At 52.1% G+C, this 25,920-nt stretch overlaps 2 protein-coding genes across 2 annotated transcripts; both read left to right on the top strand.

Moving 5' to 3' along the window:
- The first annotated feature begins 381 nt into the window (after positions 1 to 381).
- On the top strand, positions 382 to 7,136 carry LOC123351907 (phospholipase A2 inhibitor and Ly6/PLAUR domain-containing protein-like). The gene is made up of 6 exons (XM_044991589.1): positions 382 to 439; positions 2,530 to 2,649; positions 4,831 to 4,986; positions 5,702 to 5,842; positions 6,541 to 6,681; positions 7,045 to 7,136. Exons 1-6 carry the CDS (start codon positions 382 to 384, stop codon positions 7,134 to 7,136), a joined length of 708 nt encoding a protein of 235 aa, XP_044847524.1.
- Positions 7,137 to 20,156: 13,020 nt separating this feature from the next.
- Positions 20,157 to 25,098, top strand: LOC123351908 (phospholipase A2 inhibitor and Ly6/PLAUR domain-containing protein-like). The gene is made up of 6 exons (XM_044991591.1): positions 20,157 to 20,214; positions 21,529 to 21,651; positions 22,794 to 22,949; positions 23,647 to 23,787; positions 24,500 to 24,641; positions 25,008 to 25,098. The coding sequence occupies exons 1-6, from the start codon at positions 20,157 to 20,159 to the stop codon at positions 25,096 to 25,098; spliced, it is 711 nt and encodes a 236-aa protein (XP_044847526.1).
- The last annotated feature ends 822 nt before the right edge of the window (positions 25,099 to 25,920 follow it).

The raw sequence follows: 25,920 nt of genomic DNA on the forward strand, positions 1-25,920 counted from the left end.
CCAGAATGAAACGTTTTGATTTTTTCAACTCAAAATGTCATTTCACAATTGACGGCAACATTTATTTTTAAACCATTTAAAGAATGTTTTTTAAATGCCTGAAAATGAACCAAAAACCCACTTTTTGTTCGGCTTTTCGGTCAGATGAGAATTTTGGTTCAGCTGAAAATGATTTTTGGAACTGCCAGTGAACCAAAAAATCGGTTATTTGCGCAGCTCTGAGCCCCGGTGCTGCCCCCCCCAAATCTCGGCTGTTATTCCCTTTCCATCCTCGTTTCGGTTTTGACTCTCTCCTCCTCCCCCCGGGCAGCGCTCGCCGTGTCAGCCGTGAGAAGCTTCGTTCAGCTCCAAGCCCAGCCCCGGGCGGCTCCCAGCACCAGGATGGTTTCCTTCATCCTGTGCCTGCTCCCTGCTCTCCTAGCTACAACGAATGCACAAGGTGAGTCACTCGCTGCTGTCACCACGTAACCTGTCCCCGACTTGGAGACTTCACACCCCCCGGATCCCCAGTCAGGGGAACATCCAGCATGTGCAGGGAGGGGGGATTAGCTCTGGGTGGGGTACAGGGCCCTGTCTACACTACGGCTACTGTAGCCGCTTAGCCACAGCGCTGTAGCTGGGCTGGCAGAGGGCTGTACTGAATCCACAGCCTGTCCCAATGGACGGGGTTTTTCCATTTCTCCAGGAACTCACCTCCCCGAGCGACAGTAGCCAGGCCGAGGGAAGCATTCGCCTGTCGACCTGCACCTACTGCTGGGGCTAGATTGGCCTAGGTGTGGTGCTCAGGATGTGGACTTTTCAACCCTCCTGAGCACTGTATCTATATCACCCTGGTTAGTAGAGACCAGGCCTGGGACACCTTTACTGGACACTGCCCTGAATTCTTAGTCCCACGAAGGCCCCTCTGCCCGGCTTTGGCAGCACAAAGGGGACTCCATATAGGAGCAAATGACACTATAGGGGATTGAGTGTAACCTGGAATCAGGGCTCGCCAACCGAGCAAACAGAGGCCGAATGAGCTCCAATGTCTGGGAGTTGAATTTAGACCAATCCAAGGTGGAATTAACCCTGGCGGCAGCTTCTCAAGAGGCAGGGATTGAGACATTGGACATCCTTCTAAAAGACTAGCTCTAGCTCAACCATCAGATATGGGCTGGATGGAAAAGAAAAGTTGTGAAGCTGCTGCACTTACACAGCTTGCGTGCAGGGTGCTGTACATAGGGACTGAAGGGCAGAGATTCTCCACTTATAGCCCCAAGAGGTCTGTGCGTCTCCACACGCTGTGGTTAATGCCACTTGTATCAACGGTAATTGGGGGAACATGGGACAATGAACGTCCTTTTGTTCTGTTTTTTTTCCTGGTGATTTCCATCCTTCCCAGTCCCCACAGATAGCGAATGGCTGGGCTGATCCAGAGGGATGTGGGCAAAGTTGGCTTTAACTTAAGCTCAGGGCCATGTAACCGGGCTGTAAATCTGGGGGGATCAGTCCAGTGGAGCCCTCCCAATGGGGAGCAATCCCCACAAGGCTAGGGGGTCAAGACAGCTGGCTTCTGCACCCCAAACCCTTCTGTCAGACCCCTCTGCCGGTGACGTGGCAGCCCAGAGAACCTGGCTGCACTCACCTCAATGGTATTTCCCTATTTCTGTGCAACCAAATAACTTCTGAACGCTGCGTTCCATCAACTCCAAAATGTCAGGGGATGTTCTAGACATGACTGGGCAGAACCCTATTGACTTTGGGGGAAATCAGAAAACAGGAAGAGGGAAATCGGGGACACACAGAGCCCCTTGGCTTCTGGCCAGCCCAGCCACACTTTCAACCCCCTCTGTGACTGTGTGTAGATCAAAGAACCGGTTGGTGGCACCATTGACACCTTCCAGATCATCAGCACCCCGCACCCTGGTGTGGGAGGTGGGGAGAGTGGGAGCACACAGAGTCTCTGACATAGTGGGACAATGGGCGGTCCTGCTTTGGGGGATTGGGAAGGGGGGACACAGTGGCCCTGGCATGGTGGGGGTAGAATGGGGGCACCCTGATATGGGGGATGGGGAAATGGGGGGCACACAGAGCCCCTGGCATGTGGTAGGGGTTGGAGGGGGTTGCACAGCATCCCTGAACTAGAAGCGGTTGGAAGGGCACCCGAGGTGTTTGTTAGGACCATGGGGGGCTGCCAGCAGCCCTGGACAGTGTGACAGACTCAGCCAACGCAGGCTGCGAAGCAAGCGACTCTCCGGTACCGTAAATACCTGCACAACGGGACAGCTGGGGTGGGTGAGGTTTATTTTGTGGGTGGAGCTTGGGAAAAGCACCATCCCCTTCACCCATCCCCAATCTGCCCCCCCCCCCCGGTACCACTGGCCCAGGGGCTGAAATTGTGCAATTGTTGAGTATTTGGGAGGAAATTGGGTCTGTTAACCCCTCGGCTTGTTTGGAGCAGAGGGGAAAGACTGGGGCTAAGGGACGTGCCAGAGGTGACACTGTCATGCCACAGTAAGAAGGAAACACTTGTTCTTATTCTTCCTCCAGCTGCCCTGACATGTAACACGTGCTTTGGCCTAACGGAGACCTGCAGTATTGATACAGGAACCTGCCAAGACAACAAAGCTACTGGTGGCTGCCTCTTCATGGCGGAAGATATTAAATTGGGTAGGTGATATTGCCATCAACCCAAGCACACCCTACCCCGCAGTCTGTCACCATCCTCATCGCCAAGGCCAACCCCAAACAGTCCATCCACAAAGCACATTCACCTGGCACAGAGCACTCAGTCTGTGCTCGACACTTCATTCATTCAGGCAACGTTACTGTGTCTTACGTAGCGACCGGAAGACTTGGCGGCTTGAAATCCTGGCCCCACTGGCATCAGTTGCAAATCTCCCATTGACTTCAGTGCGGCCAGGATTTTACCTCTTGAGCTTTATTTACTGATTTTTATTCACTACGTTTTCAGCTCCACAATGGACGGCTGCGCTGCAACAAGCGAAGCTGCTTTGGGTGGAAATGCACGTTCTGAACTGTGTTAAAAAAAGGAAATGGACGCTGAGATCAGCTTGCTCCCAATGTCCTGTCTGAAGCAGTTAGTCACCTACTCAGGCCTGGAGTTTCCCTGGCTTGGGATGCAAATTCAAGATACTTTTTGCCCGTTTGACTTAAACAGATTCAACCCCCTGAGCTCTTCAGGCCGGTGGATTTCACCGGTTCCCTTCATTTCTCAACGTTTGCCCTTTGCGATTGAAAACCTGAGTTACAGACCCAGTTCTGTTCATCCTCCCATTGAATTAAAGAGAGTAAACGGCTCCTTCCATTTACGCTGTAAGAAGGATGCATAGCACAGCATCAGCTTTAACGTGCTCTGCCATATCTATCCCCATACGTGCCCACCGGCCTCTGACCACACTCAGGAAATTTTCCCAGCACTGTCACAAATGAGTTTATTAAAACTTCCCCCCACTCAGGGTTTGTCTTTGTAGCGAGCGGTGACTCACCAGCATGGTGCCTCCTGCTGGTTGTCCTGGGAATTAGCTCTCCAGCTCTGGAGCGCCCTCTGCAGGCCTGTGTCTCACTTATCGCTGGCCCCCGGGACCCTCCCGGACCCCGGTGCCCCTTTTCCCTAGGGTGCTGCCCTAACAGTGCCCCTGCAGCTCTCTGGGTCTCCCCTTCCCGGGGAACCCCCAACCCTCTACCCCCACCTCGCCTCAGTCTATGGCCACTGCCAGTCATCAAGGAGCCCCGTTCCTTGGGGCTGACTGCAGTGTAGACGCCACTCATCATCGGCAAGAGGGGTTCGGGCCTGCTGCCCTTGCCTAACCCCTGGACTGCACCTCTGCAGCCCCAGTGCCTCCATTAGGCCCTTCTCAAGGCCTGCAGCCTGGGGGGTTGCCCGGCTGGAGCTCCCCAGCTCCACTCAGGCACCCTATTCAGCTTGCTGGCAGCCAGGCCTGTCTCTCTCACAAGCTACAGAGAATCTGCCTGAGCTCCTGGCCCACAGCCTTCTATAGGGCATGGCCCCACCTGCGGTACTTCCCCCAGGCAGCCTGTTCTTCCTGGTCAGGGGCGGCTCTAGGCACCAGCAAACCAAGCTGTTGCCTAGGGCGGCCAAATCTAGGGGGCGGCAGGCTGGGCCGGTGGACCTGCCGCAGTCATGCCTGCGGGAGGTCCACCGGAGCCGCGGACGAGCGGACCTGCCGCAGGCATGACTGCGGAGGGGGCGCTCGTCCCGCGGCTCGGCTGGACCTCCCGCAGGCATGACTGCGGCAGCTCAAGCGGAGCCGCCGGACCCGCGAACCGTCCGCAGCCGTGCCCGCGGGAGGTCCGCTCGTCCCGGGGCTCCGGTGGACCTCCCGCGGAAGCTCAACCGGAGCCGCGGGAAGAGGGGACCCGCCGCGGGACCGAGGAAGGGCGGCGCAGCACACCGCGCTGCTTGGGGCAGCCTATTTTCTAGAGCCGCCCCTGTTCCTGGTTCCCCGCCACAGCCCGCTCCCAGGGCTGTTTTAAGCCCGTCAGGGCAGGAGCAGGGTTACTGCCCTGCTGCAGTCTTCACTGCAGCTAACGTGGGCTGTCACCCGAGTTTTAGCCCTAACCCCCAGACCTCCCCCTACTATCCACACACAAAACCCTTCAGCCTCAGGCTAACTGCTGCAATTTGGAGGGCAGTTTAGATCCGGGTTCCTCTTTAACTTCCTGAACTGTGGCTCCCAGAACTAGACACAGGATCCCAGCAGCGTCGCCCCAGCACCAAATATGGAGGTAAAATAACCTCCCTGCTGTTACTGGAGGTTCCCCTGCCAGCCTCTCATTTTCTTTTCTGGTTTTCTGTCTTTAACAAAGATGGGACACAGCACACGTACTTCTACAAACAGTGTCTGAGTAGCTATAAGAGTGACATCAAAGTCCCCATCTCCTTCACTGTTGGGAACGACAAGTATGTGAGGATCAACACCACACAATGCAACACAGATAACTGTAACGCGGCTGTACCTGGAGGTAAGTTATGGGTCTGTTTTTACTGTCCCTCTTTGATGGCTTGTTGACGTGAACAGTTAGATGGTGCTGAGCTGGGGTGTGAATCCAGCTCTCCGTGACCCCCCTGCTGATGCACGTGACCATTCAAGCGCTTTGGAAGGGCACCAGCTCAAAGCACATTAACGAATGGGTCACACATGTCATCAGGGTGCACGTGGCCAGCTAGGCCGTGGCAGGCTGGCGCAGGGTCGATTCACACCTGGCAGATCCTTACACCCCGGCCTCCCTTGCTACAGTCGAATGGTTCATGTGAAAAAGCTCCGGCACAATTGTTCTCATTTCTCCCCTTTACTGCCCCCAACGTCCATTCTCTCAAATGTCATTTCTGTCGCCATTGAAATGCCTGTCGCTGGCAGGTCCCGAAACCAGGGGGTGGAACAGTCGGGGCCCATGTGAAAGCAGACGGGCGAGGGCTGCACGCGAGAGAGGGGGCAGCAGCCGGGATGGGCTCCAGTCTAAACCTCCCTGAACCTGTCAGGCTCCACCTTCAAACTCGCCGGGGTCTGGAACTGATTGGCTGCGGCGTTCACAGATAGTTGGGTCACAGACAGACGGAGAAATGCCGTCGGGCTGGGGGTGGGGCCTTCACCTGCTCAGGCAATGCAGGGTAGATCCCACAGGTTGAACGAAGTTTAACCCACCCTGTGACCATCTCTCTCTCTCTCTCGGTTCTCAGTGCCCAAGGGGAACACCACTGAGAACGGCCTGCAGTGCCCAACCTGCTTCGCTCTGAACTTCGCTTTCTGCAACAGCTCAGTCACCCATTGTACCGGGGATGAGACCTATTGCATTGATTTCGTTGGGTTTCTATACAAAGGTAAATGCTGCCAGCTGGCTGCAGCATGGGAGCTACTCTGGGAATCTCACATCTTAGGGACTCCCCAGAGAGCTGGTGAAAACTAGTCAGTGCTGGGACCTTGGGCAGGTGGGGGCGGCCAAGAGGGGTTTTTGGCCGGGGGGAGGGAGAGAGGAATTGGGACGTTTTCCCTTCCAGACCAGTTCCCCCCTCTCAGTGATGGCGCCCTGCTCCTGGAGTTACGACAAGACGACTCTTGCCATGGGAAGGGTTGTTATGTCACTAGACTCCACTCCCTATATATTTAAGGTGGCTGAGCTACAGTGCGGAAGCTCCTGTTCTCAGTGTGTGTCCAGGACTCCCAGCGCTTTGGGGTGTTTATAAAATAACTGAACCGAGCGGTTGGGGTTGCCGGGGACGGTGAGGGCCGGGCGTGTTCCCCGGGGGCCCGTGCGCTGGGAAAGGAGCCGCCCCCGGAGATCAGCTGGTTCCAAACTCCAGCTTCAGTCTCGTGTGGAGCTGCAGAAAGGGGCGCGGAGGCAGGAGGGGACCAGACGCCCGCTCTGCCATGGCCGGTTACAGCGAGAGCAGGGAGAGCACCGGGGGGTGGGAACGGGAGGCAGAGGTGGGAACCGCTGGATGGTGGAGACAGAGGTTCTGGGGGCAGAGAAGGAACCAGAGCTGCCCCCGCCTAATAACAGGCTGATTTTCTCCCTCAGGTTCATCTCCTTCGCCATTCCAAGCAAAAGGCTGCACTACAGCGTCTCCTCAGGTCATTAAACCTGGAATCAACCTGACTTCTACACCCTACATATTCTCCTTTTTTTGGGGGCAATCTGTTCTAGCAGAGAAAATACCCACCTCCCCACCTCCCACAACCACCACCCCCGCTACTACCACCAACCCCCCTCCCACAACCGCCACCCCCGCTAATACCACCAACGCCCCTCCCACAACCGCCACCCCCGCTAATACCACCAACGCCCCTCCCACAACTGCCACCCCCGCTAATACCACCGCCACTACAGACACCACCACCACTCCTGCTACAACCACCACCACCTCCCCTACAACCACCACCACCCCCGACACAACTACCACCAACAAAACCACCCCCACCCCCAAAACAACACCCACCCCTACAACCACCACCACCACCACCCCCACTACTCCACCCAAAACAAACACCTCACCCAAACCCGCCCTCCCCGCCCAAACAACCCCCAGTGGGGCCAGCCCGGCACTGGGGAAATTCTCCTTCACCCTCTACCTGCCTGGCCTGACTGGGCTGCTGCTGGTGAAGCTGCTCGCCTGACCCCCGCCCGGCACGGCCCATGCAGCACCTGGTGTCTGCAAACAAAGGCCTGGAGTCCCAGCTGCACCCCCTCCGAGGCCCCTCCGCAGTGACGGGCGATGCAAAGGGGCCGCTGCATAGCCAAGGGTCTGCCCAGCGCATGGGTGTGTCTGTCCCGGTGCCTCACGGCTGGCTGGAATCTCTCTGTGCATTAGCAAATTCACCGAATAAATCAGGATCCGAAATAAAAGCCCCCAGTGTGGTGTTGTGTGCAGGCTGCCCGTTGCTGAGCCCATCTGCATGAGACTGGGGCGCTGACAGCTGCATTAGCCACAGAAGAATTTCCTTGTGTTTCTGTGTGTGTGTGTGTGTGTGTGTCTCTGTGTGTGTGTATAAATATAAAATCTGCAATAAAAATCTACATCCCAAGCACACCATGGAGGTTGCTCACTGAGAGTTAGGAAATGCCTGAGCACACGGTGCCAGTACGAGCTTAATCCAACCCCCCGGCGTGTGTGCAGGGTGCTGCAGCCTTTGACTCCACGGTCACACACTGTGCGTTCCCCACCGCAGCCCTGCCTCAGTCTTTTCCTTCTTGTTGGGGCATCATCCCAGGCCGTATTTCCCACCCGCCGTTCCTAGCCCGCGCTGCGCTGAAGGATGAATGACACCTCCTGGGCCTCTCTGTGGAGTTCTCGCCACAGGATCGGAGGGCGTCACAAACATTCATGACTTGGTCTGTGCCACAGCCGTGAGGGACCCGGGAAACTGATGCACGGCTGGGCTCCACACAGGGAGTCCTGACACGCATCTCCCCATGCACGTGGCCACACTGCTATCCACACTCGAGCATAAGAGCGTAAGAACGGCCAGACTGGGTCAGACCAAAGGTCCATCTAGTCCAGTGTCCTGTCTGCCAACAGTGGCCAGTGCCAGGTGCCCCAGAGGGAAAGATCAGAACAGGAATCATCAAGTGACCCATCCCCTGTCGCCCATTCCCAGCTGCTGGAAAACAGAGGCTGGGGACACCATCCCTGACTATCCTGGCTAATAGCCATTGATGGACCTGTCCTCCGTGAACTTATCTAGTTCTTGTCTGAACCCTGTTATAGTCTTGGCCTTCACAACATCCTCTGGCAGGGAGTTCCATAGGTTAACCATGTGTTGTGTGAAGAAATACTTCCTTTTTTTGGTTTTAAGTCTGCTGCCTATTAGTTCATTTGGTGGCTCCCAGTTCTTGTGTTATGAGGAGTAAATAACACTTCCTTATTCACTTTCTCCACACCAATCGGGATTTTATAGACCTCTATCATATCCCCCCCTTAGTCATGTCTTTTCCATGCTGAAAAGTCCTAATCTTATTAATCACTCCTCATACAGAAGCTGTACCACACCCCTTGCCCTTTTCTGAACCTTTTCCAATTCCAATAGATCTTTTTTGAGATGGGGCACCACATCTGCACTACAGCAATAGTATGACATGCTGTAGTCATCATGAACAGGTCTGACTACCAAAAGGAGGCCGCCAGACAACTCTCCAATACCAAATTCTACAGGCCACTTCCCTCAGATCCCACTGAGGAATACACTAAGAAACTGCATCATCTACTCAGGACACTCCCTACACTAACACCGGAACAAATCAACATACCCTTAGAGCCCCGACCAGGGTTATTCTATCTACTACCCAAGATCCACAAACCCGGAAATCCTGGATGCCCCATCATCTCGGGCATTGGCAAATCTCACTGAAGGACTGAATCTCACTGAAATCTCACTGAAGGACTGTCTGGATATGTGGACTCAATACTCAGACCCTATGCCACCAGCACTCCCAGCTATCTCCATGACACCACTGATTTCCTGAGGGAACTACAATGCATTGGTGACCTTCCAGAAAACACCATCCTAGCCACCATGGATGTAGAGGCTCTCTACACAAACATCCCACACGCTGATGGAATACAAGTTGTCAGGAACAGTATCCCTGATGATGCCACAGCACACCTGGTTGCTGAGCTCTGTGCCTTTATCCTCACACACAACTATTTCAAATTTGATGACAATATATATCTCCAGATCAGTGGCACCGCTATGGGCACCCGCATGGCCCCACAATATGCCAATATTTTTTATGGCCGACCTGGAACAACGCTTCCTCAGCTCCCGTCCACTCATGCCCCTTCTCTACCTACGCTACATTGATGACATCTTCATCATCTGGATCCATGGGAAGGAGACTCTGGAAAAATTCCACCACGATTTCAACAGCTTCCACCCCTCCACCAACCTCAGCCTGGACCAATCTACACGGGAGATTCACTTCCTAGACACCACAGTGCAAATATGTGATGGTCACATTAACACCACCCTATACCAAAAACCTACCGACCGCTATGCCTACCTTCATGCCTCCAGCTTCCATCCCGGGCACACCACAAGATCCATTGTCTACAGCCAAGCACTGAGGTACAACCGCATCTGCTCTAACCCCTCAGACAGAGACCAACACCTACAAAATCTCCACCAAGCATTCTCAAAACTACAGTACCCGCATGAGGAAATAAGGAGACAGATCAACAGAGCCAGACGTGTACCCAGAAGCCTCCTACTGCAAGACAAACCCAAGAAAGAAACCAACAGGACTCCACTGGCCATCACATACAGTCCCCAGCTAAAACCCCTCCAATGCATCATCAGGGATCTACAACCCATCCTGGACAATGATCCCACACTTTCACTGGCCTTGGGTGGCAGGCCTGTCCTCGCCCACAGACAACCTGCCAACCTGAAGCATATTCTCACCAGTAACTGCACACCGCACCATAGTAACTCTAGCTCAGGAACCAATCCATGCAACAAACCTCGATGCCAACTCTGCCCACATATCTACACCAGCGACACCATCACAGGACCTAACCAGATCAGCCACACCATCACTGGTTCATTCACCTGCACGTCCACCAATGTAATATATGCCATCATATGCCAGCAATGCCCCTCTGCTATGTACATCGGCCAAACTGGACAGTCTCTACGGAAAAAGATAAATGGACACAAATCAGATATTAGGAATGGCAATATACAAAAACCTGTAGGAGAACACTTCAACCTCCCTGGCCACACAATAGCAGATCTTAAGGTGGCCATCCTGCGGCAAAAAAACTTCAGGACCAGACTTCAAAGAGAAACTGCTGAGCTTCAGTCCATCTGCAAATTTGACACCATCAGCTCAGGATTAAACAAAGACTGTGAATGGCTTGCCAACTACAGAACCAGTTTCTCTTCCCTTAGTTTTCACACCTCTACTGCTAGAAGAGGGCCTCATCCTCCCTGATTGATCTAACCTCGTTATCTCTAGCTTGCTTCTTGCTTGCTTATATATACCTGCCCCTGGAAATTTCCACTACATGCATCCGACGAAGTGGGTATTCACCCACGAAAGCTCATGCTCCCAAGCGTCTGTTAGTCTATAAGGTGCCACAGGATTCTTTGCTGCTTGAGTAGTTTTGTATCATCTGCAAATTTTGCCACCTCACTGTTTACCCCTTTTTCCAGATCATTTATCAATATGTTGAATAGGACTGGGCCCAGTACAGACTCCTGGGGGACCACACTATTTACCTCTCTCTTTTCTGAAAACTGTCCATTTATTCCTACCCTTTGTTTCCTATCTTGTAACCGGTTACTGAGCCATGAGAGAACCTTCCCTCTTATCCCATGACAGCTCGCTTTGCTTAAGAGCCTTTGGGGAGGGACCTTGTCAAAGGCTTTCTGAAAATCTAAGTGCACCATATCCACTGGATCCCCCTTGTCCACATGCTTGTTAATCCCCTCAAAGAATTCTAGTAGATTGGTGAGGTGTGATTTCCCTTTACAAAAACCATGTTGACTCTTCCCCAACAAATTATGTTCATCTACGTGTCTGACAATTCTGTCACTGTGACGAACTGGGAATGTTCTTAATGTTTTCTTTGAATACTGTGTGGGGGCCTCAGTGTCCCCTCTGCAGTTCTTAAGTATCTAGGTGGTGGATCAGGGGGTGTGATTGCTGCAGAGCAAAGGGCCAGTGCACCTAAATGCCTGGAACCCCCCTTTGCAAAGGTGCCAACTGAAGGTGTTGGAGACAAAGAGGTCAGGTGACCCCCTGGCCCGGGAAAGGAGCTGAGCAGAGGAGGGGCTGGGGGGTGTCAGTCTGGAGCTGGCTGGGGACGGGAAGTGAGGGCAGACGTGGGGGTCTGGCTCACTGCCCCCCAGAATGGACCCAGCCGAGGGGTCCGGTTTGCTGTCCCTACAAGCTCTGTGTTAGCCCCTGTTCCTGTCATCGAATAAACCCCTGTGTCACTGGCTGGCTGAGAGTCACGTCTGACTGCAAAGTCGGGGTGCAGGACCCTGTGGCCCCCCCAGGACCCCTCTGGGGTGGGCTCGCTGGGAGAAGCGCACGGAGGGGCAGAGGATGCTGAATGCTCCAAGGTCAGACCCAGGAGGTGAAGCCGTGGGAGCTTCTTGCCCTGCAGACAGTCTGCTCCGAGGGAGAGGAGGCTCCCCAGAGTCCTGACTGGCTTGGTGGGGAGCAGATCAAGAGCAGCGCCCGGGGACTCCGTGACAGTCACACAGAACCGTTGGTGTCTGGCCAGCCCGGCCACACTTTCAACCACCTCTGTGACTGGGTGCAGATCAAAGAACCAGTTGGTGGCGCCACTGACATCTTCCGGCCCATCAACCCACCCTAGCCCAGCTCTGCCCAGCGTCCCCATGGAGTTTAAGATGTTACACCCTGAGAGGCTGATCTCCCAGACAGAAACAAGGATGATGGTGGAGTGGGGGAGCAATGGGGGGCACACAGCACCCCTGGCATTGCGGGGAAAGGGGGACTCTGTGTGGTGGGTGCAGGACTCACCCCTGCAGCGCCTCCTGCTGGTTGTCTCCAGGAATTAGCGTCCTCTGCAGGCCGGTGTCCTGCTTGCTGCTGGCCCCCCCATGTCCCTCCGGGACCCCGGTGCCCTTTTACCTGGGGTGCTGCCCCTCCAGGCAATACCCCACAGATCTGCATCTCCCCTCCCCGGGGAACCCCCAGCCTCTATCCCCACCTTGCCTCAGCCTATGGGCTACTGCCAGTCACCATCTTGCCCCCTTTCGCTAGGGCCGACTGCCGGCTGTATAAGCCAGTCATCACAGGCAAGGGAGGTTTGGACCTGCTGCCTTTCCCTGCAACCCAGGACCCCCAGGGGCCTCGTACAAGGCCCTGCAGCCTGGGGAGTTGCTGGCCCGGAGCTCCCCAGCTCCTCTGGCCTTTCCCCAGCCCGGCTTCACTCCAGTGCCCTTCGGCACTCAGGCAGCCACGTCCTTCCCCCTCCTCAGCTGGAGGGAGCCTGCCTGCTCCTGGCCCACTGCCCCTTATTCAGCCAGGCTCGGCCGGATTGGGGGGTGGCCCCCAGCTGAGGCTGCTTTCCCCAATCAGCCCCACTTTTCCTTCCCTGCCGCAGCCCTCTCCCCGGGCTGTTTTAAGGCAGGAGCGGGTGACCATCCCGCTACACCCTGGTACACGGGAGGGGAAATGGGGGGAACACAGAGCCCCTATAATGAGGCGGGGGGGGGGCTTACATGACATCCCTGCAATAGAAGGGGGTGGGACGGGCACCTGAGGAGTCTGCGAGGGCCACGGGGGGCTGTCAGGAGCCCCGGGCCGTGCAATGGACTCAGCCAACACAGGCTGCAAACCCACCAGAGGAGAGGCAGTTCTTGATTTAGTCCTACGTGGCACACAGGATCCGGTCCAAGAGGTAATAGTGACCATAATATAATTAAATTTAACATCCCTGTGGTGGGGAAAACTCCACAGCTGCCCAACACTGTAGCATTTAATTTCACAAAGGGGAATTACACAAAAATGAGGAGGTTAGTGAAACAGAAATTAAAGGGTGCAGCGCCCAAAGTGAAATTCCCTCAAGCTGTAGGGAAACTTTTTATGGACAATAACAGAGGCTCAACTGAAATGTAGACCCCAATTAAAAAAACATAGTAAGAGAACCCAAAAAGAGCCACTGTGGTTAAACAACAAAGGAAAAGAAGTGGTGAGAGGCAAAAAGGCATCCTTTAAAAAGTGGAAGATGAATCCTAATGAGAAAAATAATACATGAAAAGAGATAGGATGAACACACTTAGTAGATTACAAGCTTTCTAATGACACCATACAAGGGGTATTTAGCATAAAGCATGTTCCGGTGATGTCATATTCATGAGCATACTTCCATAAAGCATGTGGAGTGCAGCATCACACCCATGTTTTTAATCTTCCCTTATAGGTCATGTTTTCTAGACCTTTCATCATGTTTGTTGCTCTTCTCTGGACTTTCTCCAATTTGTCCACATCTTTCCTGAAATGTGGCACCCAGAACTGGACACAACACTCCGGTTGAGGCTTAATCAGCGCGGAATAGAGCAGAAGAATTACCTCTCGTGTCTTGCTTACCACACTCTTGCTAATACAGCCCAAAATGACGTTTGCTTTTTTTGCCACAGCGTTACACTATTGACTCACACTTAGCCTGTGATCCACTATGACCCCGCAATCCCTTTCCGCAGGCTCCTTCCTAGGCAGCCATTTCCCAGTTTGTCTGTGTGCAACTGATTGTTCCTTCCTAAGTGGAGCACTTTGCATTTGTCCTTATTGAATTTCATCCTATTTACCTCAAACCATTTATCCAGTTTGTCCAGCTCATTTTGGATTTTAATCCTATCCTCCAAAGCACTTGCAACCCCACCCAGCTTGGTATCATTCACAAACTTTATCAGTGTACTCTGTATACTCTAAGTGATTATCTAAATCATTTATGAAGACATTGAACAGAACCGGACAAGAACTGATCCCTGCAGGACGCCACTCATTATGCCCTTCCAGTATGACTGTGAACGACTGATGACTACTCTCTGGGAACAATTTTCCAACCGGTTTTGGACCCACTTTATAATACGTAGCTCCATGTAGGTTGTATTTTCTAGTTTTTTTATGAGAAGGTCATGTGAGACAGTATGTAAAGCTTTATGAAAGTCAAGGTTATACCACCTTGCGTCCCTCCCTTCCACACGACTTGTTACCTGTCACGGAAGGCTATCAGGTTGGTTTGACATGATTTATTATTGACAAATCAATGCTGGCTGTTACTTAGGACCTTGTTATCTTCTAGGAGTTTGCAAACTGATTGCTTGATTATTTGTTCCGTTACCTTTCCGGGTACTGAAGGTAAATTGACTGGTCTGTAATTCCCCGGCTTGTCCTTATTTCACTATTTATAGATTGGCACTAGATTTGCCCTTTTCCAGTCTTCCGGAATCTCTTCTGTCTTTCATGACATTTCAAGGTTAATTGCTAATGGCTCAGATATCTCCTCAGTCAGCTCCTTGAGTATTCTAGGATGTATTTCATCAGGCCCTGCTGACTTGAAGACTTTTAACTTGTCAATGCATTTTTTAACCTGTTATTTCTCTATTTTAGCCTGTGATCCTACCTAATTTTCACTGGTGTTCATTACGTAAAACGTCTGATTGCTACTAACCTTTTGGTGAAAACTGAAATAATAAAGTCATTTAGCACCTCTGCCATTTCCATTGTCTGTTATTGTCTTTCCCCCCTTCACTGAGTAATGGGCCTACCCTGTCCTTGGTTTTCATCTTGGAGATCCTAACACCTTGATTGCATCTGGAAGCCCCCTACCCATCTTGACAACCTCAGGGAGTAAAACTGGCCTGAAATACAACCAAGGCCGAAATGCTCTTCTCCGCTCAGTTATTCTGTAAGTAAATTCCCCAAGCTGGGTGCGACGTCATGTGCGTAAGACCCATTTTCCCACAACGCCCTTGACATGGGGCGAGGAAGAAAATGTGTCAACAATTAATATTAACACAATTTAATTATAAGGAATTTAGCAACCTGTTCTGGGAGTGGAAGGGGAGCTGTCATAATGGAACGAACTCTATGGCCATTCTTAGTTTCCTTGGGATAGTTTCAGTGGACCCCCCCATTTGGTGTCAATCGGCCATTGCTCCATTAGAGTAAATGGTCCAGATCCCCCACTGTGTCAATTTGCCTTTGTTGTGTGATTTCCAGCTCCTGATGAAATGGCTAAACACCTCTAATGTGCAAACAGTTGCACCTCTACCCTTGTGACTGAGCTGAGTATCGCCTCTTATCTCTGTTGCAGGAACCAGCTGATTGTATGGAACAAGTTCTATAAAACACAAGCTGATAGGCTGAGAAAGAGTCAGTCTGAATTGTATTTAAGGACGGAGTGGCCAGGCACGAGGGTCGTGTAATATATTACATTTTAGTAAATCAGTCACTGTTACTCCCTATGTATATAGGAATGTGATTCTGCCTTTGGTCTATATAGAGAGGAAAGGGGCCGTGTATCTCTTCAATTTACAGAGAACTTGGAGGTGAATGGAACCGTTGTGCGGCTGAAGGTAAGAGTTTTTAAGCCGGGTTCAATTATTGTTTGTAATCTTTCACGATCTGCTGCAAAGCGTGTAAAGGCTGGAGATATATTTCAAGTGCCAGCTCCCATTGTAAAACCCCCTGATGACGATAGAGCAGGGATAATGAGGCTCAGTTTGTGCAAAGGAAAAGAAGCCCCACTCGTGGAATGGTGTGTGAGCGAAATAGGGAGATTTTCAAAGGCAAAACCAGCAGCGAGGGGGCCTGCGTCTGCTCAAACTCGCTGGGAGTCGGGCCTCGAACTCCCTTCAGCTGCTTTGAATATCCCAGGTTTAGGGAACAGAGAAGAACCGGTCGACATCATTGATTTGGACTGTCAAAAAGCCTTCGGCAAACTCCCTCACCGTAGGGCAGTAACCGGGCCGGCCCACAACATTTTGGCACCTGAGGCGGGGAGCTCAAATGATGCCCCCATGACCCCTCGCTTGGGTCAAAACTTTGAAAGGTCTCAATCCTGCCTTCTTCCTGTTTTACTCGTCTCATGGTACGGTTCTGCTACCTACCCCAATAAAGGAGAACTAACAACTTAAAATGCCTTGTTCATTTTAAGTTTAAGTAACACTTAACCTTCAAACGCCCCAAACAGCAAATGGAACTTTCCTTGTCTGCACAGTAAACACTGGCATTTTCATCTGTTTGAATAATCAAAGTGGTGCTTTCCGGGCCTTCCTGGTTGCAAAGATTTGAACTGCTTCCTGCTGAAGGTCCACAGTCTGGGCCAGCTCATGCTCTACTGAGATGGTCGCAAGGCCGACCAGCCTCTCCTGTGTCACTGTGGAGCGTAGACGTGTTTTTATTAACTTCAGTTTGGAGAAGCTGCGTTCTCCACTGGCAACTGTTACAGGAAGGGTTAGAAGTATGCGCAGAGCAACAAAAGCATTTGGAAAGAGGGTGGTCATCTTATTTGTGCACATCTATTCCAGAACAGCCTTTGGAGTTGAGCCTGCTGAAATGTATCTTGAAAGGGCTTTCGGTTCATCACCTAAATCACTCGCATCAATATCGCGCATGTCATCATGTGTCAACACTGTCTGTAGTGCCCGGCATTGCTGGTGTAGGTCTTCTTCAGGTATAGCGAGGAGTTTTGGAATATCAAACAACATCCCAAATATACTCTGTGTTTCTTGAGTTGCATGAAACGTTCTTCAACTGACTGTATTGCACAATCTAGCACCTGGTTAGAGAATTCAACTTTGAATTGTTGTTTGGGGTCTTTTATGGGATTATCCCGTGCCTCATAATCAAAATGTCTTCTTCTTCGGTGACTCTTGTATTCTTGAATGGGTGGGAAAATAGCTTCAGTGTGAAGTTACTCTGCCAACTTCTGTGCACTCTTCAGAACGTTTTGAAATCCCTCATCTGACTGGTAAGACTGTAGGTCTGACTTTGCTTTGTCCAGTTGTTCCATTGCTCCAGATATATCAAGATCAACACCTTGGAGTCTCTTGCTTACAACCTTTATTTCAAACAGTATGTCAGGCCACAACACTAAGCCATAAAGAAATGTGAAGTTATGTATGTTTCTGGTGATTCCATTTCCCTCTGCCACTGTTCTCCCACGAACAGTTCCTGTCATTGCATTATCCTCCAGAATGGCAACTATGGCATTATCTATCTTCCCAATTTGGTGTTTGATAGGCTTTATCACCTCCACTCGACTTTCCCATCGTGTGGCACTCAGTGGTTTCAGTGTCAGAGGATGTTCCCAGATGTTGCTTCAAAATTTGCCATGGATGAGTTGATGCAGAGAAAAATACAGAGATGCTTTGAATTACATTAAAAAATTCAGCAGCCTCACTAGAACCTGATGCTGCATCACTGACCACCAAGTTCAATGAATGAGCACTGCATTGGACAAAAAAAGCTCGAGGGTTTAACTCTCGGATCCGTGTCTGCACTCCTCTGTTCTGTCCTCTCATGTTGGCACCATTATCGTAACCCTGACCTCTCATGTCAGCTATCGCAATTCCCGAATCTTCCAGCTTTTTAAGAAGCACATTTGTCATACCAGCTCCTGTAGTATCATCAATGTCAATAAATTCCAGAAAATGCTCTTTGACAGTCACCATTGCAGGGACCTTTTTACTAGGTTCTGTTGTTACAAAAAGCATCATTAAAGTCATTTGTTCCGTATGGCTGGTGTCAGGTGTGCAGTCCAGAATAAAAGAGTAATATTTTGCTGACTTCAGATCTGCCACAATCTTCTGTTTGACTTTTGTTGCCAGTAACTGTGTGATCTCATTTTGAACTGTTTTTCCAAGGTAGTGGTGTGTGTACATTCAGGGGCGGCTCTATAAAATACGGTGCCCCAAGCAGGGCGCCGCGCTGCGCCGCCCTTCCCCGGTCCCGCGGCCGGGGCAGAAGTGTCTGCGGCGGGTGTGGTGGTCCCGCGGCTCCAGTGGAGCATCCGCAGTCATGCCTGCGGGAGCTCAAGCGGAGCCGCGGGAACAGGGGACCCGCCGCAGTCATGCCTGCGGCAGGTCCGCTCGTCCCGGGCTCCGGTGGACCTCCCGCAGGCATGACTGTGGAAGGTCCGCCGGAGCCAAATGCCGCCCTGCCCCGACAACGCCGCCTCACGCGCCTGCTTGGCGCGCTGGGCTCAGGAGCCGGCCCTGTGTACATTTCTTGGGTGGTGACTCTTCTTAGATGCTGCTGGAGTACAGCATCAAACTCAGTTATCAGCTCCACAATTTTTGTTGTTACAAAATGCATCATTAAAGTAATTTGTTCCGTATGGCTGGTGTCAGGTATGCAGTCCAGAATAAAAGAGTAATATTTTGCTGACTTCATATGTGCCACAATCTTCTGTTTGACTTTTGTTGCCAGTAACTGTGTGATCTCATTTTGAACTGTTTTTCCAAGGTAGTGGTGTGTGTACATTTCTTGGGTGATGACTCTTCTTAGATGCTGCTGGAGTACAGCATCAAACTCAGTCATCAGCGCCACAATTTTAAGGAAGTTTCCATTGTTTGGCACATACAGCTGATCTGCAGTGTCATGCAGTGCTAGGTTTTGGGTAGCAAGCATTCTCACAATGGCAATGAGCCTTTTCAGAATATTTTGCCAGTAAAGAGACTCTGATGCAATCTTCTCTTGATGCTGATCATCTGTGGCGGCATTAACCGTAGTCTCATCTCAAACTCTTTCCACCTATGGAATGCTCTCTGGTGATTTGCTGCCTTCTCATGGCATGCCAGATTTCTAGCCAGATTTTTCCAGTCCTTTGTTCCTGTAGAACCCAATGTGCCTGGAACATCAGACTGGAAGATTTTGCAACAAAAACATTATGCAGCATTCTGGGTTTTTGAGTACATAAGCCATGGCCTCTCCACTTTGTCACCATTGGGTATTTCATGCCAGGAATGTGTTGGATGGAAAACTTCTATTTTCATTGTCTTTGGGGAACATGAAGTTTTTCACTTGCTGTGGCCCAGGCAGCACACGGAAGTCCCTCAGGCTACTGCTCAAGTGGGTCCACAGTCCTGGATCCTCTAGACTTAAGGAACTAAACTCAGCAGCAGCTGTTTCTTGCACCTCCACCACACTCTTCTCTGATATACACTGTTCTTCAGGAATGTGCATGGTTACATCCATCTGAGATGGAGATAGGGATGCTGCAGTAGCTGCCAGGTCACCTGCACTCTGACTAACTGGAAGATCAGGCATCTTCTCACCACTTACATCCTCACCGGGGCCAGAAGGCTCACCGTGAACATTTGTGTCTATGTATCTCAGGAGATACAATCCCACACCGGGGTCTACCCTGGAGGTCCACGCTGTTATTTCTAGGCATGTTTGTGGCATGAAAGAGCTGAGAGAAATGCATGGTGTCAAGTATCGGGGGTCGCCGTGTTAGTCTGTATCCACATAACAACAAGGAGTCCGTTGGCACCTTAAAGACTAACAGATTTATTTGGGCACCAGCTTTCGTGGGTAAAACAAATAAATCTGTTAGTCTTTAAGGAGCCACTGGACTCCTTGTTGTTTCTGAGAGAAATGTTTTCACCAAAACTTTTCCACACCCAAAAATGCAAGTTTGGGGCAACAGAAACATTTCGCGAATTTGTGGCAATTTCGCCACATTACTGCAGCAGCAAAAACAAATCCTAGGGGAAAAAAGTCCTGAAAAACGGAAATGTTTTGTCTTCACAATTCCAGAATTAAATTTTTTGCTTTTTTCAACTCAAATTGTCCTTTCAAAATTGACGGCAGCATTTATATTTAAACCATTTTAAGAATGATTTTTAAATGCCTGAAAACAAACCCAAACCACTTTTTGTTCGGCTTTTCAGTCGGATGAGAATTTTGGTTCAACCGAAAACGATTTTTATTTCCTGATCTTTTGGAACTGCCAGTGAACCAAAAAATCGGTTATTTGTGCAGCTCTGAGCCCTGGTGCTTTTCACTCAAATCTCAGCCACAATTCCCTTTCCATCCTCATTTTGGTCTTGACTCTCTCCTCCTCCCCTCTGGCAGCGCTCGCTGTGTCAGCCGTGAGAAGCTCCGTTCAGCTCCGAGCCCAGCCCCGTGCGCCTCCCAGCACCAGGATGGTTTCCTTCATCCTCTGCCTCTTCCCTGCTCTCCTAGCTACAACTAATGCAGAAGGTGAGTCACTCGCTGCTGTGGCCATTGAAACTCCCCCGGACTTGGACACTTTACACCCCAGGGATCCCCAGTCAGGGGAACATCCAGCATGTGCAGGGAGGGGAGATTAGCTCTGGGTGGGGTACAGGGCGCTGTCTACACTACGGTTACTGTCGCTATTAAGCCACAGCGCTGTAGCTGGGCCGGCAGAGCCCCATAGTGAAGATGCCGCCTGTCCCAATGGACGGGGTTTTTCCATCCCTGTGGGAACTCCCCTCCCTTAGCTGGTAGCCAGGCCGAGGGAAGCATTCACCCATTGACCTGCATCTTCTCCAGGGGTTAGATCGTCCCTAGCTGTGGTGCTCAGGGCGTGGACTTTTCAACCCCCCTGAGCACTGTATCTATATCACCCTGGTTAGTAGAGACCAGGCCTGACGGACACCATTACTGGATACTGCCCTGAATTCTTATTCTCACGAAGGCCCCTCTGCACTGCTTTGCCAGCAAAGGGAGACTGATGCAAGCTTCTCTTGATGCTGATCATCTATGGTGGCCTTTAATCTTAGTCTCATCTCAAGCTCTTCCAGCTATGGAATGCTCGCCGGTGATTTGCTGCCTTCTCATGAGCAGAGAGAATACATGTGCACCAGCAGTAATTTTCTGCACTCTGGGTCCTAGTGGTGCCACTAGGACCCAGAGTGTAGCGGAATCAGCCAACACACACTGCAAAACGAACGACTCTCCAATACTGTGAATACCTGCACAATGGGAGACACATCTGGGGTAGGCGGAGCATATTTTGTGGGCGGAGCTTTGGAAGACCATCATCCCCTTCACCTGTCCCCAGTCTGATCCCCCCTGGGTACCGCTGGCCCAGTGGCTGAAATTGTGCAATTGCTGAGTGTCCAGGAGGAAATCGGGTCCATTAACCCCTTGGCTTGTTTGGAGACGAGTGGGAAGACTGGGGCTAAGGGCAGGTCTACACTAAGGGCGGGGGTCGAACTAGGGTACGCAAATTTAGCTGCATGAATAGCGTAGCTGAATTCGAAGTACCCTAGTTCGAACTACTCACCCGTCCAGACGCCGCGGAATCGAAGTCCGCGGCTCCAAGGTCGACTCTGCCACCGCCGTTTGCAGTGGTGGAGTACCGGAGTCGACCGGAGCGCGCGGGGAGTTCAAACTATCGCGTCTAGATTAGACGCGATAGTTCGAACTTCGAGAAGTCGAACTCACCGCGTCGACCCGGCAGGTAAGTGTAGACTAGCCCTAAGGGACGTGTCAGAGTGACACTGTCACGCCACAGTAAGAAGGAAACACTTCTTCTTCTTTCTCCAGCTGCGATCCTGACATGTGACACCTGCTTTGGCCTAACGGAGACCTGCAATTTCGCTCCAGGAACCTGCCAAGTCAACAAGGCTACTGGTGGCTGCCTCTCCGTGGCGGAAGATATTAAATTGGGTAGGTGATATTGCCATCAACCCAGGCACACCCTACCCCGCAGTCTGTCACCATCTTCATCGCTAAGGTCAACCCCAAACAGTCCATCAACAAAGCACATTCACCCGGCACAGAGCACTCAGTCTGTGCTCGACGCTTTTCATTCATTCAGGCAACGTTACTGTGTCTTACATAGCGACTGGAAGATTCGGTGTTTCCAAATCCTGTTCCCATTGGAGTCAATTGTAAATCTTCCATTGACTTCAGTGGGGTCAGGATTTTGCCCCTTGAGCTTTATCTCCACAATGGACGGCTGCGCTGAAACAAGCGAAGCTGCTTTGGGTGGAAATGCACATTCTGAATCGTGTAAAAAAAGAAACTGGCGCTGAGATCCCTTGTACACTGCCGCCTTGCTCCCAAATCCTGTCTGGAGCTGTTAGTCACCTTCTCAGGGCTGGAGCCCTGCCGTACACGATTTTCACCTTGCTTGGGATGCAAATTCAAGATACTTTTTGCCGTTTGACTTAAAGAGATTCAACTCCCTGAGCTCTCCAGGCCGGCGGATTTCCCTGGTTCCCTTTATTTCTCAACGTTTGCCCTTTGCAATTGAAAATCTGAGTTCCAGACCTGGCTTTGTTCATCCTTCCCTTGAATTAAAGAGAGCAAATGGCTCCTTCCATTTACCCTGTAAGAAGGATGTATAGCACAGCATCAGCTTTAACGTGCTCTGTCATTATCTACCTACCTATCTAATCTATCTAATCCCCATACGTGCCAACCTGCCTCTGACCACACTCAGGAAATTTTCCCAGCACAGTCACAAATGGGTTTATTAAAACTTCCCCCCACTCAGGGTGCGGCCTCACTGCAGAGTTAACGTGGGCTGTGACCCAAGGTTTAGCCCTAACCCCCGCCCCCCACCGCTCCCTATTATCCACACACAAAACCCTTTAACCTCAGGCTAATTGCTGCAATTTGGGGGGGGGGAGTTTAGATCCGGACTCCTCTTTAATTTCTTGAATTGTGGGCCCCAGAACTAGACACAGGATCCCAGCAGCGTCGCCCCAGGGCCAAACATGGAGGTAAAATAACCTCCCGGCTGTTACTGGAGGTTCCCCTCCCAGCTTCTCATTTTCTTTTCCGGTTTTCTGTCTTTAACAAAGGTGGGACACAGAACACGAACTTCTACAAAGAGTGTGTGAGTAACTATAAGAGTGACATAGAAGTCCCCATCTCCTTCACTGTTGGGAATGGCAATTACGTGAGGATCAACACTACACGATGCAACACAGATAATTGTAACTCGGCTGTACCTGGAAGTAAGTTATGAGTGTGTTTTTTTTGTCCCTCTTTAATGGGGTGTGAATCCAGCTCTCCGTGCGCCGCCTGCTGATGCACGTGACCGTTCGAGTGCTTTGGAAGGGCACCAGCTCAAAGCACATTAACGAATGGTTCACGCACATCAGCAGGGTGCACGTGGCCAGCTAGGCCGTGGCAGGCTGGCGCAGGGTCGATTCACACCCTGGCAGATGCTTACACCCCGACCCATCTTGCCACAGTCGAATGGTTGATGTGGACAAGCCCCGGCACAATTGTATTTGTTCCTATTTCTCCCCTTTACTGCCCCCAACGTCCATTCACTCGAATGTCATTTCTGTCGCCACTGAAATGCCTGTCGCTGGCGGGTCCCCAAACCAGGGGGTGGAACAGTCGGGGCCCTTGTGAAAGCAGACAGGCGAGGGCTGCACGCGAGAGAGGGGGCAGCAGCCGGGATGGGCTCCAATCTAAACCTCCCTGAACTGTCAGGCTCCACCTTCAAACTCGCCGGGGTCTGGAACTGATCGGCTGCGGCGTTTACAGATAGTTGGGTCACAGACAGACGGAGAAATGCCGTCGGGCTGGGGGTGGGGCCTTCACCTGCTCAGGCAATGCAGGGAACATCCACCAGTTTGAACGAGGTTTAACCCACTCTGTGACCGTCTCTCTCTCTCTCTCTCTCTCTCTCTCGGTTCTCAGTGCCCAAGGGGAGCACCACCACGAACGGGCTGCAGTGCCCGACCTGCTTCGCTCTGAACTTCGCTCTCTGCAACAGCTCAGTCACCCCTTGTACCGGGGATGAGACCTACTGCATGGATTTCACTGGGTTTCTACAGAAAGGTAAATGCTGCCAGCTGGCTGCAGTGTGGGAGCTACCCCAGGAATCTCACACCTCAGGGACTCCCCAGAAAGCTGGTGAAAACTAGTCTGTGCTGGGCCCTTGGGCAGGTGGGGGCGGCCAAGTGGGGTTTTTGGCCGGGGGGAGGGAGAGAGGAATTGGGAAGTTTTCCCTTCCAGACCAGTTCCCCCCTCTCAGTGATGCCGCCCTGCTCCTGGAGTTACGAGAACACGTCTCTTGCCATGGGAAGGGTTGTTATGTCACTAGACTCCACTCGCTATATATTTAAGGTGGCTGAGCTATTGCTCAGTGCGGAAGCTCCTGTTCTCAGTGTGTGTCCAGGACTCCCAGCGCTTTGGGGTGTTTATAAAATAACTGAACCAAGCGGTTGGGGCTGCCGGGGACGGTGAGTGCCGGGCGTGTTCCCCGGGGGGCCGCACGCTGGGGAAGGAGCCGCCCCCGGGCGATCAGCTGGTTCCAAACTCCAGCTTCAGTCTCATGTGGAGCTGCAGAAAGGGGTGCGGGGGAGGCAGGAGGGGACCAGACGCCCGCCCTGCCGTGGCCGTTTACAGCGAGAGCAGGGAGAGCACCGGGCGGGTGGGGTGGGAATGGGAGGCAGAGGTGGGAACCGCTGGATGTTGGAGACAGAGGTTACGGGGGCAGAGAAGGAACCAGAGCTGCCTGGTGGATTAACAGGCTGATTTCCCCCATCAGGTCCATCTTCGTCACCATTTCAAGCAAAAGGCTGCACTTCTGCGTCTGCTGAGGTCATTAAACCTGGAATCAACCTGATTTCTACATCCTACAAATTCTCCTTTTTTTGGGGGAAATCTGTTCCAGCAGAGAAAATACCCACCCCCCCACCTCCCACAACCACCACCCCCACTACTACCACCAACGCCCCTCCCACAACTGCCACCCCCGCTAATACCACCAACGCCCCTCCCACAATTGCCACCCCCGCTAATACCACCAACACCCCTCCAACAACTGCCACCCCCACTAATACCACCGCCACTACAACCACCACCACCACGCCTGCTACAACCACCACCACCTCCCCTACAACCACCACCACCCCCGACACAACTACCACAAAGAAAACCACCACCATCCCCAAAACAACACCCACCCCTACAACCACCACCACCACCACCACCACCACCAAACCCACTACTCCACCCAAAACAATGTCCGTACCCAAACCAGCCTTCCCCACCCGCGGTGGGGCCAGCCCGGCGCTGGGGAAATTCTCCTTTGCCCTCTACCTGCCTGGCCTGACTGGGCTGCTGCTGGTGAAGCTGCTCGCCTGACCCCCGCCCTGCACGGCCCACGCAGCACCTGGTGCCTACAAATAAAGGCCTGAAGTCCCAGCTGCACCCCCTCCGAGGCCCCTCCACACTGCCGGGCGATGCAAAGGGGCCGCTGCATAGCCAAGAGTCTGCCCAGCGCATGGGTGTGTCTGTCCCGGTGCCTCACGGCTGGCTGGAATCTCTCTGTGCATTAGCAAATTCACTGAATAAATCAGGATCCGAAATAAAAGCCCCCGGTGTGGTGTTGTGTGCGGGCTGCCCGTTGCTGAGCCGTCCGCATGAGCCTGGGGCGCTGGAAGATGCATTAGCCACAGAAGAATTTCCTTGTGTTTCTGTGTGTGTGTGTGTGTGTCTGTGTGTGTGTGTATAAATATAAAATCTGCATAAAAATCTACATCCCAAGCACACCATGGAGGCTGCTCACTGAGGGTTAGGAAATGCCCGAGCACACGGTGCCAGTACGAGCTTAATCCAACCCCCCGGCGTGTGTGCAGGGTGCTGCAGCCTTTGACTCCACGGTCACACACTGTGCGTTCCCCACCGCAGCCCTGCCTCAGGCAATACGTCTTTTCCTTCTTGTTGGGGCATCACCCCAGGCCGTATTTCCCTCCCGCCGTTCCTAGCCCGCGCTGCACTGAAGGATGAATGACACCTCCTGGGCTTCTCTGTGGAGTTCTCGCCACAGGATCAGAGGGCGTCACAAACATTCATGACTTGGTCTGTGCCACAGCCCTGTGGGACCCGGGAAACTGATGCACGGCTGGGCTCCACACAGGGAGTCCTGACACGCATCTCCCCATGCACATGGCCACACTGCTATCC

Source organism: Mauremys mutica, chromosome 17 (genome assembly GCF_020497125.1).
Source record: "Mauremys mutica isolate MM-2020 ecotype Southern chromosome 17, ASM2049712v1, whole genome shotgun sequence".
Classification (NCBI taxonomy): Eukaryota; Metazoa; Chordata; order Testudines; family Geoemydidae; genus Mauremys; species Mauremys mutica.

What these genes read in the sequence shown, in the direction of transcription:
- LOC123351907 (XM_044991589.1), top strand. Translation starts at nt 382, where the DNA reads ATGGTTTCCTTCATCCTGTGCCTGCTCCCTGCTCTCCTAGCTACAACG. An exon ending in CGTTGGGTTTCTATACAAAG is followed by an intron (nt 5,843 to 6,540) that starts GTAAATGCTGCC and finishes TTTCTCCCTCAG; the next exon opens with GTTCATCTCCTTCGCCATTC. An exon ending in TCTAGCAGAGAAAATACCCA is followed by an intron (nt 6,682 to 7,044) that starts CCTCCCCACCTC and finishes CCCAAACAACCC; the next exon opens with CCAGTGGGGCCAGCCCGGCA.
- LOC123351908 (XM_044991591.1), top strand. Translation starts at nt 20,157, where the DNA reads ATGGTTTCCTTCATCCTCTGCCTCTTCCCTGCTCTCCTAGCTACAACT. An exon ending in CACTGGGTTTCTACAGAAAG is followed by an intron (nt 23,788 to 24,499) that starts GTAAATGCTGCC and finishes TTCCCCCATCAG; the next exon opens with GTCCATCTTCGTCACCATTT. An exon ending in CCAGCAGAGAAAATACCCAC is followed by an intron (nt 24,642 to 25,007) that starts CCCCCCACCTCC and finishes CTTCCCCACCCG; the next exon opens with CGGTGGGGCCAGCCCGGCGC.